This window comes from Electrona antarctica (genome assembly GCF_951216825.1).
Source record: "Electrona antarctica genome assembly, chromosome: 10".
Classification (NCBI taxonomy): Eukaryota; Metazoa; Chordata; class Actinopteri; order Myctophiformes; family Myctophidae; genus Electrona; species Electrona antarctica.
Window position 1 is genome coordinate 50611127 of NC_136791.1, and position 19936 is coordinate 50631062.

Consider the following 19936-nt stretch of genomic DNA (forward strand, 5'->3'; position numbering starts at 1 on the left):
GTCGCTTCGAGCTGGGATCTTAGGCCCTCATTTATCAACGCAACGAAAATTGTGGTGATTCCGTGGCGTATGTGTGGAAGCTGTCGTTGACTTTGTCTGCACATGTTTTTCTGTCGTAGACAAGTGGAGGAGTATTGTCTGAACTGCTGACAGGCATAAGTTATGTATTCACTCCTAGCTATAAAACTATTAAAGTGTGAAAAATACAGGCCCGGCGAATGCGCAATTTCCCAGGGCGCCAACTACAGACGGACGGATGGTTTGTCCGTCTGTCGTGTTTACGGTGACAGTTGACGCGGCCTCTCTCTCATGCTGTTAAGTTACAACTTACACCTACACCTATTTCCTTTTAATAACCTGGGTAAAATGTGCAGTATTGGGAGGCAAAGGGAAGGCACTTATTATTGTGAAGGGGCAGAGGATGCAGGTGCTGTTGTTGCTGCGTGTCGAGACTTGGAGTAATGCCTGCCGCGTGGATTTAAGCTGTCAAAACTATTTTGTTAAAGTTAAATATGGCACAGACACTTTCCTGAACTGTGCAGCTGATACACAGATACAGCATTGTCATATTTAAATGCGCTTTATAGCTTCTCTCAGCTCAAAGCGTGTATCAACAGAATATGAATAAGAAGATAAATGAACACCTGACGTCGTTGGGAGAGCCTGGGGGGATATATATCTCCTCCTCTCCCACCGACGTCAGGTGTTCATTTATCTTCGGCCGTACACTGTGTACAGACTCCATTTGACACTTTTCACCTCCTTTATGAGACATTACACCAAGCTGTCTGTTCCTACTGTAATATATAGAATGTGTAAATTCAGGTCTAGAAGAAGAGACCTTGTTGAGAATAGCCAATGCCACTAACAACAAAACTCCCACAGCAACTGCTGCTTCAAATGACCGCATTTCTTTTACAAGCACTTCCCTCAGCAAGGCGTAGTCGATTTAAAGGAAGTTGTGCAGTCTGGCACGTGACGTTACATGAGTCAGGGTTCCAGGTGAGCTGTAAATGTAAATGGGTAGGCTACGGTTCCCACATATACAGTACTGTAGGCTCAACATTATGCAAAGCTCAGCCAATCACAGCGCAGTGACACACTTCCTTTCACTCTGAGCACAGGGCACTCTTCTCCCCTCTACATGTCCCTCCCCCTCTCTCTCCCTCCCCCCTTTCTCTTCCCCCCCCCCAGATATTTGGAGTGGAGTGGAGGCCAGAACCAAGGTACCGTAATATGGTCAGCCTACCTACCGACGGTCAGCCTACCTACCGACGGGACTGACATCCCGCGAGACCGACCGACCGCGGGACCGACAATGTCGGTTGGCGTTTTGACCTCGCTCCTCCTGAAAACTATTGTAGCTACACACTACATAGCAAAAAAAATTGAAAATGTATTATGTACCAAAAATGTACCACATGCACTGTGTAGAAGCAGGCAAATTCCTGAATTCCTGAACTTTACTCAATTAAAGGCTTGGAGCTGTATAGTGAAAAGACTGGACCATTGTTTTTAATGCCACAAAATACAGATCTAGATTGACCTTTTTCAATCTGTATTATGAAAAGCCAAACCGGAACCCAAATCAGCAGTCAGGGAATTTGGTAAATTATTTGTTTTGTTTTATAAACCCAGAGACCAGTTTCATAATGTAACAGATTTTTCAGTTCTTAAATTAAAATAAATAATTTAGATAAAAAATAATGATCTACCTGCCAGTCGCTTCATCCAGTCGGCATTGCCCTTGCCAAGGTGGTTGGTGATGATGCGGAGGATGTGGCCGAGCAGATCGCTGGCGTGCTGGGGGGTCAGGGAGGTGCAGAGCGGGCTCCCTGCCTGGCCCTCTGGGCCCCACTGCCACCAGCGGGACATGTAGCTGCACAACAAGGGCAGGGTGACTTCAGTTACATGGCTGTAGTGGGCCTGGTGAGACGAGGCCCCTGACCCTGCTAGCTCCTCCACCTCCCTCAGGGCCTGCTCCAGAGATGGCAGGAGAGGACACATCTCCTCTACCTGCTCTGGTAGCCCCATGTCTGAAAGAGATAAGGAAGATGAGTCTGGGATGAGGGGGATTTATTAACCCTAAGCCTATAGTTAACTAAAACTACGACTAATAATAATAATAAGGGAAACGTTAAATACAAAAATAAAATAAATAAAGTTTAGTAATAACAATAATAATAAACAATTCAACAACTAAACAACTAAACCATCATGTAAAATCATCTTTATTTTAGTTTGTCATAAATCAAGGCTGATAATTGTCTCAACTAAAACCAATGAATGACTATAAACTCCCCGGATGAATGGATAGCCCAAATAACAGAACATTATTTGAGTGTGTGGTTGTGCATGCAGGTGTAAATCTGCGTTGCATGCTTATTCCTATACACACCGTCTCTCTCAGAGGCAGTGGCGGTGTTGTAGACAGAGTAAGGGTTTTCTTGGTCGAGAGCAGGCTCCAGGAAGCAGACAGGAAAAGCTCCCGTCAAGGCTGCCAGACAGGCACCCGCTGCAGGCCTCTGTCTGTATGTATGAAAACACAATGAGCCTCACTATGCCTGTGTTCTCGCTTGGATCTGCGGGGTCGCACTATTGCGCCCCCTCATGTGAATATACAAGCGCAGCAGCACATTGTGTAGAAAAGTTAAGCACATTTCAACTCTGGCAGCGGGTGGGCAAGTGCACGAGACCAGCATGAATGCGACAGTTTCATACTGGGATAGCGCCCGCGTGCTGCTCCACCTGTCAGAGTTCTCGCGTCTCCCTGCCTGCCCAGTCTCCTCTCACTTAAAATGGATTACTAGGCATGTCGATCAATCGTATGAAAAGACCTTTAGGAAGCAATGGAATAGAGCAGGGGTTCTCAACCCGTGGGTCGCGACCCCTCGGGGGGTCGCCAAATTATTTTAGGGGGTCCCCAAATTATTTTCAAAAAAAAAAAAAAAAAAAAGATTTAAAAAAAATAGCAGACCTACAAGCTCGTAGCGCGCCGCTATGAGCTTGTAGATCTGATATTTTTAAATCGCTAAATTATAACAATGCTTAAAACACCAAAAGGGGTTCCCGCCCAAAATGGTTTAAGGTTATTGTAGCAGTCAATTTATATTGGGGGTCGGGAGGGGGCGGGGCGGGGGTCCCGAGACGTTGCCAAAGCATTTTCGGGGGTCCCCGGCCAAAAACGTTGAGAACCCCTGCTCCAACTGTCAGATTTCTCGCGCCTCCCTACCTGCCCAGTCTCCTCTCACTTAAAAGGAATTACTAGGCATGCCGATCAATCGTATGAACAGACCTTTAGGAAGCAATGGAATAGAGGTCTATTCTACTATACACAGTACTGTGACATTGTCAGATGACATTGCCATAATCTCGGATACAACAGAGAAAGGAAGGAACTACGGTACTACTGACAGTAGAACTGGAGTGCAGGAAGATCAGACTCAAGCACAATGCCAAGAAAACAAAAGTACTGACACGGAGGACAAAACCATTGCCACTGCGGACGGGACAGTGCTCCAGATAGTCGAGGACTTCAAATATCTCGGGGGACCTGGACTGCTTCAACAGAACAACAGGCCCTGAAGGTCTGGAGGGCGCTTGCCCTGGAATGCCTTCATGTGTAAACATTCCTTGAGAGGCGGCTCTTCATAGCTACAGTGGAGTCCGTATACTGCTGTATGGGGCTGAGACATGGACCCATAACACAACAGGAAAGGGCCCTGGAAGGAGTCTATACACAACAATGCAACGAATGGCACTAGGTGTCACATGTACGGACCACATGACGGAAATGTTGACCTCTACGGGGACCTACCATGGGGTCACAGACAGTCTAGCCTGACCCAGCCAGCGTGCTTTCTGGTCTAGAGGGGCGGGCGCATATGGAGCAAGCGCTGGAGAAATATTGGTTCACCGATCAGAGCCCGCCCCTCCCCTCTGGTAGAAAACAGCGTTAGAAATAGGGCTGGGTGCAATAACCGCAATATCGCCATACCGCCGGTATACAACGCATACCGCGGTATCGGGTTCGTTACCGCGGTATGTTTTGTTTTTTTGAAGTTTTTGAAGTTTTTTTTTGTCCGTGCTGTTCTGGCGCCCTAGGTTCTAACCCTAACCCTAGTTCCAACCCTAACCCTGGGTTCTAGGCCTAAGTGCATATGGTTGATATGAAATAAAGTGTATCATAATAAACAGTGAGGCTCAGTCAGTCTAATCATATGCCAGCAACACCAGAGGGAGTTCAACAAACCATGTGCAACCCAGATTCGGCACAAACAAGTATTGATTGATTGATTGATTGAACTATTTATTAACAGTTTGCAGAATTACAGTAGCCTACATTTCAAGCACAACTCAATACAAAGACTGTTAACTGCGAGTGGACGACCCAATAAAGCATTACACTTGTTTACAAGAGGGTCCACCTAAATTAATTTCACTCCTATGCCACAAAAATGTGGAACGCCCTACCAACTGTCATTAAGACATGTAAATCCCTTGACTCCACCCACCCCTTTTCCCCCTCACTGTATATGTTTTTCCCCCTTTTTACCTCCTTTATGATGATTTCCTGTTTTTGGCTTTATAGAAGTGTATAGTGTACAAAATGTTATGATGCATTGAACAAGGTGGACCCTCTTGTAAACAAGTGTAATGCTTTATGGTGTCGTCCACTCACAGAGTAACAGTTAACAGTTTTTGTATTGAGTTGTGCAAATGTACTGTAAACTGTTAATACAAACTTAAATCAATCAATCAAGCAATAATGTTAACTCATGGTGACTGGGGAGGCGCACAGTTGCTGCGTGGTGTGGAGCGGCTGGAAGTTGAACCTTTCAATTCATCATATATTAAATCTATCAGTTAACTTGGAATTTGTTTAATATGTTTAAGATTTTAGGTTCCATGATGAGGGGACGTTTTTGAATGGTGGTGTTTGTTTCACGCGATGCGCTGCTGAGCGGGCATTTCATTGGAGTGAGAATGGTTGCCATTGCGATTCCAAGTGAGACAGTGTGCGGGATTCTTTTTTTCTCTACTTCTCAGTTCCAGTTATCCGACGCACCTGTCCATTGTAGGTGTGCAGAAGGACTTTTTCTTATAGTCAGTCAAAAGATAAAAACAGTTCTGTCCGTCCTGTCTGTACAGCTCTCTCTCTCTCCCTCCCTCTCCCCCTTTCTCTTCTCTCGCTGACAGACATCAATACAAAGTTGAAACCGTTACGATGCGCCCTTATCCATAGGCTACAGCCTAATGTCTCTCTCTCTCTCTCTCTCGCTCTCTCTCTCCCTTTCTCTTCTCGTCTCTCGCTGACAGACATCAATACAAAGTTGAAACCTGTTACCTACGATGCGCCCTTATCCATAGGCTACACGTTTAGCCTAATCTTTCTCTCTCTCTCTCTGACGGTCTGAGCAATGCACGATGCACCTGGCTGTTACAATAGCGCGAGGTATTAATATTCTCTCAAAACAAAGTCGGACAATGTTTTAAATTAGGCTACTCCAAACCAGACCCACCTATAAATGTTGTCTGTTGTGACATCAATGGGATCGCAGGAAAAAGACGCTCAACACAACTTGTCTTGATCTGAAATGATGTGAAATCCGTTCGCTTTTTTATTTATTTTTTTAACAGCGGGCTGCGGGAGATGTCTGACGCAGTTGATTTGATTGACACCCGAACACGTGTTGCGGCATTGACATGCCAATTGCCAATCTTTCCTTAGCTGGAGTTAATTGCCTCGCGCTGTGCAAGGGTCTTCACAATAGCGCTGTTGTGGATTTAATTTTGGTAAACTGGATAACAACAGAAACACGTGGAAAAGCTATATGAGTCGTCTTGTCTGTTGTCTCTGTAACGGTGCCACTGTGTGTTGTGTGTGTGTGTGTGTGTGTGTGTGTGTGTGAGCTGTGAGGGGAGGCAGCGCATGGAGGAGGAATGACACTGGAACTGCACTAAAGACACACAGCTGCTCTATACATCTCCGTATACGGTGTTTTACCGGATTTTGCAGACCTGCTCTAACATCTCGGGGGGGGGGGGGGGGGTGCGGTAATTATCGACATACCGGCGGTATGGGGGCCGACAATAACCGAGGTAATAAAAATCCCATACCGCCCCAGCCCTAGTTAGAAACTGATGTCACTATATGGAGAGCAACGCCCCTCTGCACTGTGGTTCACTCCTAGATCAGGAAATCTCACGAAAGTCTCACGTTCCCCCAGCCTTTAATTTTTTGAGCCGTAGTGGACGAAAATAAAAGCCTGGGTACCGAGTCTGACAGTCAGAGAGAGAAGGATGAGGCTGGCAGGGCACTGCAAAACCATTGATTCCCAACCTTTTTATACTGAAGTACCACCTAAGAAAATATTTGTCTCTCCATATACCACCATAAAAAACAACATTATTATTTATTTATTCATTTAGTTAAAATACAGGAGCGTATACCTGCGCTTTTTGTTCAATTCCTAAGCAAATAATGTTGCTGCTCTGACAAAACTCAGTCTAATCACTAATACTACAAGCACCAGTGGTTGGGAACCTCTGGGCTAGACCATGCTCTCGCATCGCATTTAACTCTAATATTATACAAATGTAACCTCTTTTTTTGCAATCTGACCAACTTTTTCAACTTGCTGTACCATTCTTGTAAAAAAAGAAATACAGAAAATCATACTTTATCACGTGGATCTTGGTATTCACATGGGAAAGGCGTGGCTCCAAGGACTAAAATGTGGCCAGCCTATGACATTATGACTCCATATTTGGGCAAGGTTTGAGCCTCATCCGAGTCCTGTTGACGTCTATTTTGAATTTAGAGTGAAATATTATGAAACATGTGAAACTGAAAAGCACTTCTGTGGCTGTATGCACAAGGTAAATGGTGCATTTATATTTATATAGGTAATTGGTGCATTTATATAGCGCCTTTATCCAAGGCGCTTTACATAGATTGTGCATTACATTCACCCATTCACACACACATTCATACACCGATTGCGGCGGAAGCCATGCAAGGTACCAACCAGAACATCGGGAGCAATTTGGGGTTCAGTGTCTTGCCCAAGGACACTTCGACATGTAGACAGGAGGAGCCGGGATTCGAACCGCCGACCCATGGATCATTGGACGACCTGCTCTACCTCTTGAGCCACAGTCGCCCCAAGAGATATGGCGCTGATCTGATCAGCAGTTTGCAAGATTAGCTCTAGATAATTTCCTGCCACCTTTTGAAGATTTCTCACACAAAACCAAACAATATAAAGCTGACAAAGATGTTCAGGCAGGGAGGGGTAAACCATTGTGTGATATGAGAGAGAAAAAAGTCCAATAACCCCCCCCCCCCCCCCCCCCCCCCCACACACACACACACACACACACACCCGCCAAACTGTGACATCATCACACACGTGGACAGTACCCTTCCACATAGATGCTGCTGCTGGTGCCAAGCGTGTAGAGACTGTTGAGGATCCTGTAACAGGACACCTGGATACCGCCGACTGGGGGGAAAAAAACAAAACAAAAAGGTGATGCTTAGGTCTAATTTATACCTCATCGCACGCACTGCGGTGCCGATCGCTGAAAACCTGTTCTCTGTCAATTGAGTAGGCTGTTGAGGATCCTGTAACAGGACTCCTGGATACTGTCCACTGGGTTTTCAGCGAGTGACACTGCGAGCGGTATGCCACAGTGTGATGACGTATACAATACATTAGTCTTTGGAGCTCCCCGTAATGTATGCATTCACAGACAGCTTCCTGAATGTCAGCTACATATCAAAGGACAAAGGAGAGACAGAAAGCAGACACCCGTGACCCATACAATCAGATAGATACATGGACCATGCAGGCTAGCTGTTGATTAATCAAATTAAAGGTTGCTGGAAGGGCAGGTAGAGTAGGTGTGTGTGTGTGTGTGTGTGTGTGTGTGTGTGTGTGTGTGTGTGTGTGTGTGTGTGTGTGTGTGTGTGTGTGTGTGTGTGTGTGTGTGACCTCTGTGTCCGCACTGGAGTGTCCCCTGGAGTGGGTGCGGTCTGACTCAGAGACTGTGAGGGTCTCCGAGGACATTATAACTGACCCCCTCACCCAGGTCAGGGCAACGGTCACCTATACTGGACACAGTCACCTGCTAACAGCTACAGTACAGGTGCCAGACGAGTCCTCATGGATGTACACCAGCACCAACAACAACACTGGACTGGACTAAAACTCCAAGGGAAGCGCATGTCTTCCCCATGCTGATCACTCCAATTTACAATTTACAATTTAGGCATTCAGCAGACGTTCTTAATCCAGAGCGACTTACATTAAGCAAGAACAAAAAAGCATGGGAATACATCACATAAAAAAGCATTTATCATGAATCATGCGTACCATAAGCTAAGCACGTAACAGTGGAATATCTATATAATGAAACTATACATATAAACTATACATATATACTATACTATGCTATACATATGTACTATGATGTGCTATGACTACATACAATGCAATTTCTGTATCAAATGATCTGTAGTCTGAAAAGGTGGGTTTTCAGACTACGGCGGAAGATTGGGAGTGATGCTGCAGTTCTGACTGCAACGGGAAGTGCATTCCACTCCGTCTCACACGCATTCATCAAGAACACTGCACTCAATGAGGACATTATCACATTCACAGTTAAGGCCAGACTAAACAAGTCCTTCCCACCAGACTCAATCTATCCATCTGGTTCCCCACCACTCAGGTCCCTCATTGCTTGCACCACAGCACAGAACAGATCACTGAAACACTGTCACACATCTTGAATGGATGTTATGCATACAAAGGAATGTACATAGCACGCCATGATAGAATAGTGGAACTCATAGCAAAGGATATATCAAAATACCATGCATCTTCAGTGAGAATGTACAAACATTCCAGGGTCATTCCATCCATGTTCCAACTCTGTGATAACTCAGATACCTTTACATCTCTGACATCTAATACGCCAGATATTGTTATGGTTGATGAAGAGTCCAGAGAAGTGTCTGTATTAGAGATAGCCTGCACCTTTGACCACAGCCTAGAGGAAGCCTTTATGACCAAGGTCATAAAATACCAACCACTTCTACATAACATCTCAGAGCTGGGCTATAGGTGCAGACTATTTGTGTAGGGCATACGCACAGACTGGTTGTTAGAGGGTTCCAACAACTTGGGATGCCCAAAAAGGAGGCAAAAAGGCTGGCAAAGTATTGTGGTGTCTCTGCTATAATTGGCAGCCGTCATATATGGCGGAGACGCTGTTACTTATACCCATAGAGTACTGAGTGACATGCCTATTGTATCACGAAAACACATGCCATGACTTTGCAGATGTAACTTTAATGCACCTATAATATTTGTGTCCTTGTATGCATATCCTTTGTGTGGACATAAATAAATTGTGAAAATGTGTGTGTGTGTGTGTGTGTGTGAGTGGGGGGGGGGGGGGGGACTTATTGAAACGTGGTTTCAAAGCCAGAGAAGATGGAAGCTTCCCCTGAGTGGTGTAAGAGGCGTGGAAGGCAGCTGTTCATCTCCACTGCTCAACATATGGAGGCACTGGAAATGCACGCATAGTAATACATGTCGGCATGAGAGGACAAGGTGGCTTTGAGAACCTGATTCGTCTCCTCGTGACTATGAGTGTGACCATTTTAAGTTGTGATTATGAGTTTGGAATGAGGGCTCTAAAAACATAGCAAAGGGGAAGCTCCACACTGTCCATATACATGTTTTACTGTTCATAGATTGTATATTCCTCATTATGCGCTGTGGGAGGAGTAGCGTGGCAAAGTATCGCTCATTTACAACAACAATAGTCTGGTTGCCCTGTTAGGGCAACCACACTAATTAAGCCTCTATTAACACCAGTATGGTCCTTGAAATGTCACCCTACCTCTTTTATAGTGTAAATCCACTACTCCCGTTTCAATAGGTTTTGAAAGCATAATTATCTCATGGATAATTATACTGTTTGACTTTTTCGTATGCTGAAATAACAAATCCATAAGCTCATAACGCATCGCGATGCATTACGTTGCGAGCTTGTAGATTGGCTATTTTAAATTAAATATATTGCCGTCATGTTTCTCTATTAAAGCCCATGTGCTCCAGACATCGCTCACCAAGGAGCTCCACTCCATAGTCGTAGCTGCTGAGGTGCTGGAAGAGGGAGGTGAGCGCGGGGAGGAGCGTGGAGGTGGTGTAGCCCAGGACCTTGCCTGCTCCTCTGGTCTGCTGCTGGGGGCGACCCTGAGAGAGAGGAGAAAAGGCCACAGAGAGGTTCTCTACCGTCACCTCCAGATCGGCCGCGGCCGCCTCGAAGAATGAACTCAGGGCCGCCCGTGTTGACTCTGGGGCTGACCTCAATAACGTCCTGCGGTGACGGGAGAAAGATGAAAGTTAGGTATTACAAACCTCGTTTAAATTGATCACATTGTTCTTGACTTAGGTTTACATTAAGCAAGCTGACCCATATTACAGCCAAAACAATAGTAAGCAGTGCAAAGACAAACCCATGGTACTCAGACAATATGTTTGTGATTTGCAAAGAATTCCTAAATGTAATTGTACAAAAGCAGTGTTTTGAGTTTGACAAAAATATAAAATACAATACAATATTTAGTAAATTAAAATTAAAATATGTCATGTGCCATTATTTAACATTTGTCATGAAAGTAATGAAATGCAAATTGGATCCACCAACAGTGAAATTAATCTCTGCTAAGACTTTATTTATTTGAGCACATCAATTTACAGTACAGTATACACATACACGTGCTTGTATCATTACATTGTAACATCCCTGTGCTTTTTTTTTAAGACAGACAAATAATAAACCACCTACATTCAATACATTCAACGATAAGTACAAAACAGGCTAACAGAAGCAGACAAACAATAGACAGAGAGAAAAATAAAATAAAAATAAAATAATAATAATAAAAAAAAATAAAGCTAGTAAAATAGAGTATATCTGGTAATGAGCATATGGGCATTGTTTCAACCAACAGCGCAGTGTTAGTCCGATTAGTTGTACTCTAAAACAGTTTTTTTTACATTCCCCAAAACAACATATTCTCCCCACTTATTGATCATCTTTGGTGGAAGGAGGAAGCGGAGAGAGAAAGAGATACAAATAAATAAATAAAGAAAAATAGACACATGCCCTTGCATTGCATCAAACACCTGTAAAGTTGATTAATGGAGAACAAAATGTGACTAAAATAAGAAAAATATATATGTAAACATAAATCTAGTCAGGTGATGTACCTATTAAGGGGGCAAAATGATATATACACATCACCATTTTTTTGAGTCTTCATTTTTTTTTGTCACAGCCCTAGTGCTTTTTTTTTACTTTTTATATCCTACCCAAAACAGCATTATCCCCTCTTATTTAACACCTTTTGTGGAAGAAGGGAGAGAAAAGGAAAAAAAAATCACATGTCCTTAGCTTGCATTACAACATATATCTGTAAAGTTGATCACAGACCTGTATATTAGGATGACTGATTCTCAACTCTCACGCTATCCTCGACTCCCTCCGTGTCCCCGACTCCCTCAATGTCCTCGACTCCCTCGGTGTCCTCGTCTCCCTCGGCGTCCTCGGTTTCCACCCAGCTGTCAATGAAGGCTTTAGCCTCTTCTGCCTTGATGAATGACTGAGTAGTTGATGCATTCATGTTTGAAGGCGAGAGTGGCATCATTGAAGCATCTTCTTTGTTTGATGATATTTGCTGGGATATCAGCACGGATGACAAAGGTTTCTCCCTCGTATGTCATGGGCCGTTGTGCTTTGAAAGCGGACGTGATTTTCACCTTATCAGTGAAGTTGTGTAGCTTAATCACGACCGGACGTGGCTTATTGTCTGTTCTCGGACCACCTGTACGATGTGCCCGATCCAGTTTTATTGTTGCATGTTTTGTTTGTAGATTCAAGACTGTTGGTAGCCAGGATTCAAAGAAAGTGATAGGATCTCTCCCTTCGATCCCCATTTTCAGTCCAGTTATCCTTATGTTCCCACGTCGGCTGTAACTTTCTTGCTGGTCTGCTTTCTCGACCAGCATGGTAATTGTTTTTTCGGCCCGAGTTAATGCCAGCTTCAGCGTATTCAAGTCGTCTTCAGCGTTGGATATACGTTCCTCCGCCTCATCCATGCGTTTATCACTCTTCTCCAATCTTGTGGTAATAGTTTCCAGTGTTTCAGAAAACTTGTCAAGCTTTGCCTCTAACATCGCAGCCACTTGTGTAGATATACCTTGAATAAGCGCAGTGTTGTCCAGCGGTGGCGTCACCGTGGTGGTGGCCGTTGAACTTGAGCTTGGAGTTGAAGCCATTGTTTGAGATTTGTTGGCCGTGTCTTCCTGTCGGCGAACTTCGGCTCGTGTTATCCTTGGTTCTCTTGGGATCTTGGGTTTGTTTCCTTTAGTCTTCGACATATGTTGTCTTGTTAGGTCACGTTTCAGATTAAGCTAAACTGTTTCAGATAACTAATAACCGAATAAAAAGGTAAATTGTTTGACGGGAGCGGAGGAGCCAGGTGCGTGCCGTCCTCTCAGTATCAGCTAATCACGTGATCCGTTCCCCGTTCTGCTAAGACATAATGCTTATTGTGCCTCCTGTGCTTCAGAGACACTGTCCTGACTCTGAGAGACTGAAAGTGGTAACAACCACAATATCAGCATCTGTGGAACAATACACCATTGTATCATTTGGAGACTTGGTGCTGTGACAGGGGTCATCCCTATGTTCCCCATGTTCTATGTTCCCCAGGTTCTATGTTCCCCACTCACCCGGCCCCCCAAAAAAGGTTCTATGTTCCCCGCTCAACCAAAAAGAGGTTCTATGTTCCCCACTCAAAAAGAGGTTCTATGTTCCCCACTCAAAAAGAGGTTCTATGTTCCCCACTCAAAAAAGGTTCTATGTTCCCCACATAACTAAGAAAAAGTTCTATAAAAGGTTCTATGTTCCCCACTCAACCATGGAGGCTGTGGACAGTTCAGAAGTTGACACGTGTGTGTGTGTGTGTGTGGGGGGGGGGGGCAGTGCAATCTAGCTACCTGGCATCAAGGGCCTGGGCCAAAACACAAAGACAGCTGGAGATGGATGAATCATTTCCTGAGAAGCGCACACACACACACACACACACACACACACACACACACACACACACACACACACACACACACACACACACACACACACACACACACACACACACACACACACACACACACACACACACACACACACACACACACACACACACACACACACACACACACACACACACACACACACACACACACACACACACACACACACACACACACCAGAAGTACAGTCAGCATATACTGAAGACACATTTATCAAATTAGAAAATGTTGCAATCTTTGACAAAATATTGGTACAAATATTGGTAATCAGTGGTCTTTAGGACTGTCCAAAATCAAGACATGGGACCCAACAATCTGACATCGGTCAGCCTCTATACAACCAGTAAGACGCATGAGGGCGAGAAGCACCTCAGATGTCTTCAGGCGCAACGTCGCCCTTTGTCACCCACACATCCGCCTGGGTGACAGCAGACTGCTGGGCGAGCGCTGGTGCTTTGGCATGGGGGGTCAGATCAACATATGGAATGAATTCTGTACTGGCCATATATGGAGCGTGTCTTGAGTGTACAGGGTTTGATGTGGTCGGATCAACATATGGAATGTCAGAACAGGTCTGCTCCATATATGGAGATCTAAGGGTGGCAGCTGGGGCAGTGTCTTGAGTGTACAGGGTTTGATGAGGGCCCAGTTAGGGCCGGTGCCTTAATTCTCGGGCCCGATGAGAACTCTAGTGTGGCAGCGGGGGCAGTGTCTTGAGTATGAGGGCCCAGGTAGGGTCGGGCCGGGCGCATCTGCACTAATAACGTTGGGGCGGGCCCGTCTAGAGTTTAAATGGACAGGTATAAGTCAAAAGGGAGACATCGAAGAGGAAGGATGGATGGGGAAGGATCAACATATGGAATGTGAGAACAGGTCAGCTCCATATATGGATATCTAAGGGTTTGAGGTTTGAGGTCAGATGTAGAGTTGCTGGCCAATATATTGATGACATCAGGGATCTCCATATATGGACATTCCCATATATGGGCTTAATATTGATGACATCGGGGATCTCCATCCCTGATGATCACGTTATGTCACGATTCATAACCATATATGGTCATGCCTGGGGTGACCAACCAACCAAACAACTGACGGGAATTGCACGTTTTCGTAGGGTCGCAACACCACCACCACCACAAGTGCAATTGGAAACTTAAACAAAATAGCAAACATAAATAAATATATTATGACTCAGTGCAGTTTTATTCCCACACAGTCCTTACCAAACAGTGAGATCTTGTGTCTCATGAGAGCTCCGAGTTTACAAAACAGGCTTAAGGGACGATGATGACAGGACCAGTGGATCAGGGAGAGGGAGAGAGAAAGAGAGAGGTTAGAACATAATTAAGTGACAATCAGAAAGAGACATCATCAACACCCTGAAACACTTGGGGATTGAAACAGCAGTAAAAATAAACCAACCCTAAGACTGCAGACAAAATGTGAGCAGACTCCTGAATGGAAAATCTAAAAGGGAAAACATTTTTGTTTCAATACTATACTCTGGGGAATTTGTTAATATGCAAGTTGTGCCCATGCATGTAGCTATGGACTGTTATTTAAATGTCTTCCTATTTACTTTTAGACCATGGCGTTCAATAACTTAACTCTATATCTATCATGGAATCTGTCTGTTTAGTTAGTCTTATCTTTGTGCGCATCTATCTCAGTATGCCAAATTATGGAGAAGAATAAGTTTAGTTTAGTTTTCAGTTTTCTTAAACAAAAACATACAGTTGTAACCGATCGAGGATAAGACTGTGGCTCAAGAGGTAGAGCAGGTCGTCCAATGATCCATGGGTCGGCGGTTCGAATCCCGGCTTCTCCTGTCTACATGTCGAAGTGTCCTTGGGCAAGACACTGAACCCCAAATTGCTCCCGATGCACTGGTTGGTACCTTGCATGGCTTCTGCCGCAATCGGTGTATGAATGTTTGTGTGAATGGGTGAATGTAATGCACAATCTATGTAAAGCGCCTTGGATAAAGGCGCTATATAAATGCACCATTTACCATTTACACAATAAAGTCCAGGACGTATTTCCATTGTGGTCGTCTTACACATAAGAAATACATGTCCGAACACGAGTGTCAGTCGCACTGATGTCACAGTTCTGACGTCATACACACGACAGTAGAACGAGTGCTGCTATAGTTACTGGTCCTTTAATTAGGCTACATTGAACCTAATCTAGGTTATGAATGATTAATTAACCTATTGTATTTACTGTAACTGTATATTTTATGTATTTTATCTACTTAACCCATTTTGGGCGGGAACCCCTTTTGGTGTTAGCATTATGTTATGCTTTAGCTATTGAAAAATAGCAGATCTACAAGCTCATAGCGCGCCACCGAGTGGCGCGCTACGAGCTTTTAGGTCTGCTATTTTTGAAAAATCGAAGAGCGACTGACAGAAACATAGCTGATCTCAGGTCAAAATGGGTTAATGGGACTGTTTCGTTAAACTTTGGAGGCAGTCCACAGAGCTGAACTTTACTTTACACACTGTATGCATAATGCAACCAGAGAGTAAATGTGTGTAAATAGCTGCAACCTTTTTGAATGAAATGGTAGCTCCACAATGTATTCCATGACAGGTCTGTAACTGCACTTCAGATCACAGCCATCTAGCTCACTGCCAAATGTAGAACTCACTATTCCAAACTGTCTGTACACCATCCTGCTGGCATTCATATTACAACAGTACATATTGGGATGTGATTTTATGGCTTTGACCTACATACCTGCTGACCATCTCCTTCTCTTTGTTGGAGGCGTGGCCTCTGTTGCTATGGGAGCAGGCAGAGCTGGACAAAAAGTAAAGCCGCTGGCTCTTCAAGTATTGTTCCAACAGAGGCAGGACAACCTGTTGGAAGTGGATACTAAGATACGGGTAGTTCAACACACAATCACACGCACACGCACATCAGTATAACATGCATTGATGAAAAAATACAATTTGTGTAAAAAACTAGAAACTAGAAAAATAGTTTTGTAAAGCGAGATTACTTTTTCACAAAAGCGTAAATTAGGTTTAACGCTGAATTCAAACTAGCAGCGGTATTTCACAGCCAGGGGTTCTCAACCCGTGGGTCGCGACCCCTTGAGGGGTCACCAAATTATTTTGGGGGGCCCCCAAATTATTTTCCAAAAAAATAAATCTTTTTTTTTTCTGCAACTGAATGGTTGGAATATGGAAATGAAGAGTTTACATAGTACATGTATAAACTTTCCTTAATGATTATATCTGGTTTCGGTATTCATCTATGATATATTTTCTCTATTATAAGGTTATGTTTGTATCGGGGGTGCGGGGGGGGGGGGGGTCGCGAGACATGGCCAAAGCATTTCCGGGGGCCCCCAGCCAAAAAGGTTGAGAACCCCTGTTCTAAGCAGCAAGGTTTCAAGTTCAAGTCTCAAGTGGTTCATGTAATACAATTACACTTAATAAGCAATAATAACACAGTTTAGCCATTTCAACAGTTTTGAGCTTGATTGTGTGATTATAATGCAAGGCTAGTTTCCTGTACGCTACATCCGTTTCAGGAAGTAGACTTAACACTCCTATGTCCCCTCAGAGGTGCAGCTAATTCAATCATCACATTTGGGCTTCTGCCTCAGTAACACTTGATCTTTTGTCTGTGCGTGTGAGTGTGCGTGTGTGTGTGAGCACCACTGTGGATGAGTGGGTGTCTGGGTGAAGATGTGGTGAAGATGTGGTGAAGATGTGGTTCCCCAATAGGCGGCCCGTGGGCCATTTGCGGCCCACGGAGCGCCCCCTTGTGGCCCCTGGAAGAATTATTAAAAGTTTTTTGTTTTGTTTTGGGGGGGTGTCCCAGATATAAATGGCATTAAATGGGGGTCAGTAGCGTATGCATGTCAAACTGGGCACCCCCTCAAGGACCACTGGTGGTCCCCGGACCACTGGTTGAGAACAATTTTTAATTAACGATTGAAAAAATAAAAAACCCAATTTTTCACGCAGGGTGCCCAGTTTGACATGCATACGCTACTCGACCCCCAGCCTGGTTACCTAGTCAAAATATGGCCCTTGAGGAAAATTAATTGGGGAACCCTGTAGTGGAGAATTGAGGCGTACTGTAGGTGCACACGGACTCAGTTGACTGACTGACTCAGGGTCTGGTTGAAGAGAAATGAGCCCTTTTCATCCCCCGCTCGCTGCATCAGAGGCACAACTGTGTGGGAGGCTTTAATCAATGCCCGTGTCGGGCAATCGACACGCCCACATGGATTTCCAAATGGCCTAAATAAATTACTTGGCCACAAAGGCTTTCACTTAGTGGTGTTGCCCGTGGCAACCGGCCAACACAAGTAATTAGTTGGTATAGATGAAAGGGGGGGGGGGGGGGGGGGGGGGGGGGTTATGAAGACAATTAAGTTATGGCCATGGAAACATCAGGAAAGACTAAGGATTATGGTATTTCTGTGACATGTCACATGGACTGGGTTTAGCTTAACAACCCATTTTGGGCGGGAACCCCTTTTGGTGTTATGTTATGCTTTAGCTATTGAAAAATAGCAGATCTACAAGCTCATAGCGCGCCACCGAGTGGCGCGCTACGAGCTTGTAGGTCTGCTATTTTTGAAAAATCGAAGAACGACTGACATAGAAACATAGCTTTTTCAGAAAACGGTCAAACATTTTTTAGAATCTGATCTCAGGTCAAAATGGGGTAAGGCTTAAATCAAAGCTGAACCTTGGAGAAGAAATCTATCTGCTGTTGGAGTGCAACTCTCTCCCCTTTGGTCATCTGTCCTCGGGCTTGCATCACCTCTGTGTGAAGAAGAAAACATCATGAACACCAAGAAAACACCACAAACTACAGTATTGTACTGTGCATTGTTTTTGTAAGTATGTTTTTTTTGCATGCGTATCTGTTGGGGGGATGTAGGAGGGAGAGGTATGTTGGAGTCCTGTATAGAGCACCGAAGTCTGACGTCACTTTCAGTAGAGGGTGCCAATACACAGGTTCATGTATTTTGAGTGGTGTAAACCACTCCTACAACTGGCTTTTGTGTGCAGAAAAAAATGAGCATGGTTGCTATGTTCAAAATAATTTCTGACGTAATTAAATCACACCCGGGTGAACTGGATGACCGTAGCAACCATGCTCATTTTTTCTGCACAAAAAAAGCCAGTTGTGAAATCACATCCGGGTGTGATTTCATTACGTCAGATCAGAGCTGATCAGGCTATATAATACAGACATTACGTCAGACCACAGCTGATCATGCTATATAAAACCTTACACCACTCAGTTCACACGGGTGTGATTTTTGTTATTTTAGTTGCATTGAGATCCCCATAGGGCGATTTTAGGTCGCTTCATATAAGAACTGTGTTTGAAAAATAAACCGACCACCCCGGCCTTTCTGTCAGGGGAGTGGCTGTGCGTCATTAGTGATGTCCTTTCATATTTAAAGGTATATTTAGTGATTTCACTTAATTCAAATATCACTTATTTTTTGGATAATCCTCCCTACTATAAAGTGTGCTGACCATATAAGGAGTTCCTCCCTGTCCCCAGTGAGCCCCTGGGGGTCAAAAAACCCTAGTTTCGGTTTGGGCTTTGGGTGGCAAAGCCTTCATCCAATCAGGATGAGAGGGGCCTTCCTCCAATCATGATCGAGTGGGGCGGGCATTGGTGCACGTGCTGTTGGTCTGTTGTACTTCCCCCACTGTAGAGTGTGTGTGCATGTGCACATCTTGTTACCGGGTGGACCGGGTTTTTTTCCAAATCACTGAATGCTCCTTTAATACAGCCAGTTTCTGGAGAAAATGGAATTAATGTGGCCGCAAAAGCCTTGAAACTACATATGCAGGCAATGTCGCTGAATATACGTCACGCCCAGCTGTCAACACATTGCGTTCCTGAGATTCCTCGTTGACGTAAGCTCAGCTGGTGGTGACTCGACTCGTACTAACCACGAAACATTAAATATCAATAAAATAAAAATAAAACGTAATTAACATTCAGTTTCTGTTGTGCGACGGGCAGCTGCAGCCACCCGCCTACCCGGAAATGTAGTCTCTGGGTTGTTTGACTCGTTTATAACGCTTTTTTTGTTACTCTTTGGGTATATTTGTACATTTCCACCTTCAGTCGATGCTTCATATCCATATGAGTGAAAAGGCCGGGGTGATCGGATGTTCCAGACCCACAGGAACGCGCCCAGGGTGCCGGCCTGGTTCCGGCGAGCCGCCCCGCGTCCGAAACGGTAGAGAAATTACAGAGTTACCGTGTGGGGATCCCTCTACTGTACCCTCTACTGTACTGTACTGTACTGGCACACCCGAAATCATCATAGTTAATATGTGCATGCGTGTGTGTTTGTGTGTTAGGTTGCGCACAGGTGGTGAAAAACAGCCATGCTGTTTTCGTGCTCAGACCCAGGCACCCAGCCAGCCACCCAGCCCCCCGCACACACACATAGCTCCGTAAGGGAGTGCTTGCAAGTTGCAACACTCAAAAAATGAGTGCCCATCTCAACATAATAGGTAGCAGCCATGACTAAATGAAAATAGTGATTTTTAAGGCAATCTCGGGAAGTAAGTTATGAGGGCAGAGAATACACGAGAGCCATGTGTGCATCCTCATGTATTTAGTATATCTGTACAAAACTACATGGACACACACGAACGCAGGCGAATTGCAATATTGCTGCTGTGCACTTACTGAAAGGCTTTGGCACGCTATGTTTGTTAGTCTCTCTCTGTCTCTCTCTCTCTCTG

The 19936-nt window shown here is 44.6% G+C and overlaps 1 protein-coding gene across 1 annotated transcript in view; it reads right to left on the minus strand.

Annotated features, from left to right (window-relative positions):
• Positions 1-19936, minus strand: part of LOC306930868 (ryanodine receptor 2-like) — a 170084-nt gene that overhangs the window by 55235 nt on the left and 94913 nt on the right. Inside the window, 8 exon segments of the mRNA XM_079511964.1 lie at positions 1716-2036; positions 2399-2529; positions 7427-7508; positions 10145-10395; positions 13083-13140; positions 14405-14454; positions 15927-16048; positions 17901-17977. Of these exon segments, the coding sequence (XP_079368090.1) occupies positions 1716-2036; positions 2399-2529; positions 7427-7508; positions 10145-10395; positions 13083-13140; positions 14405-14454; positions 15927-16048; positions 17901-17977 (1092 nt within the window).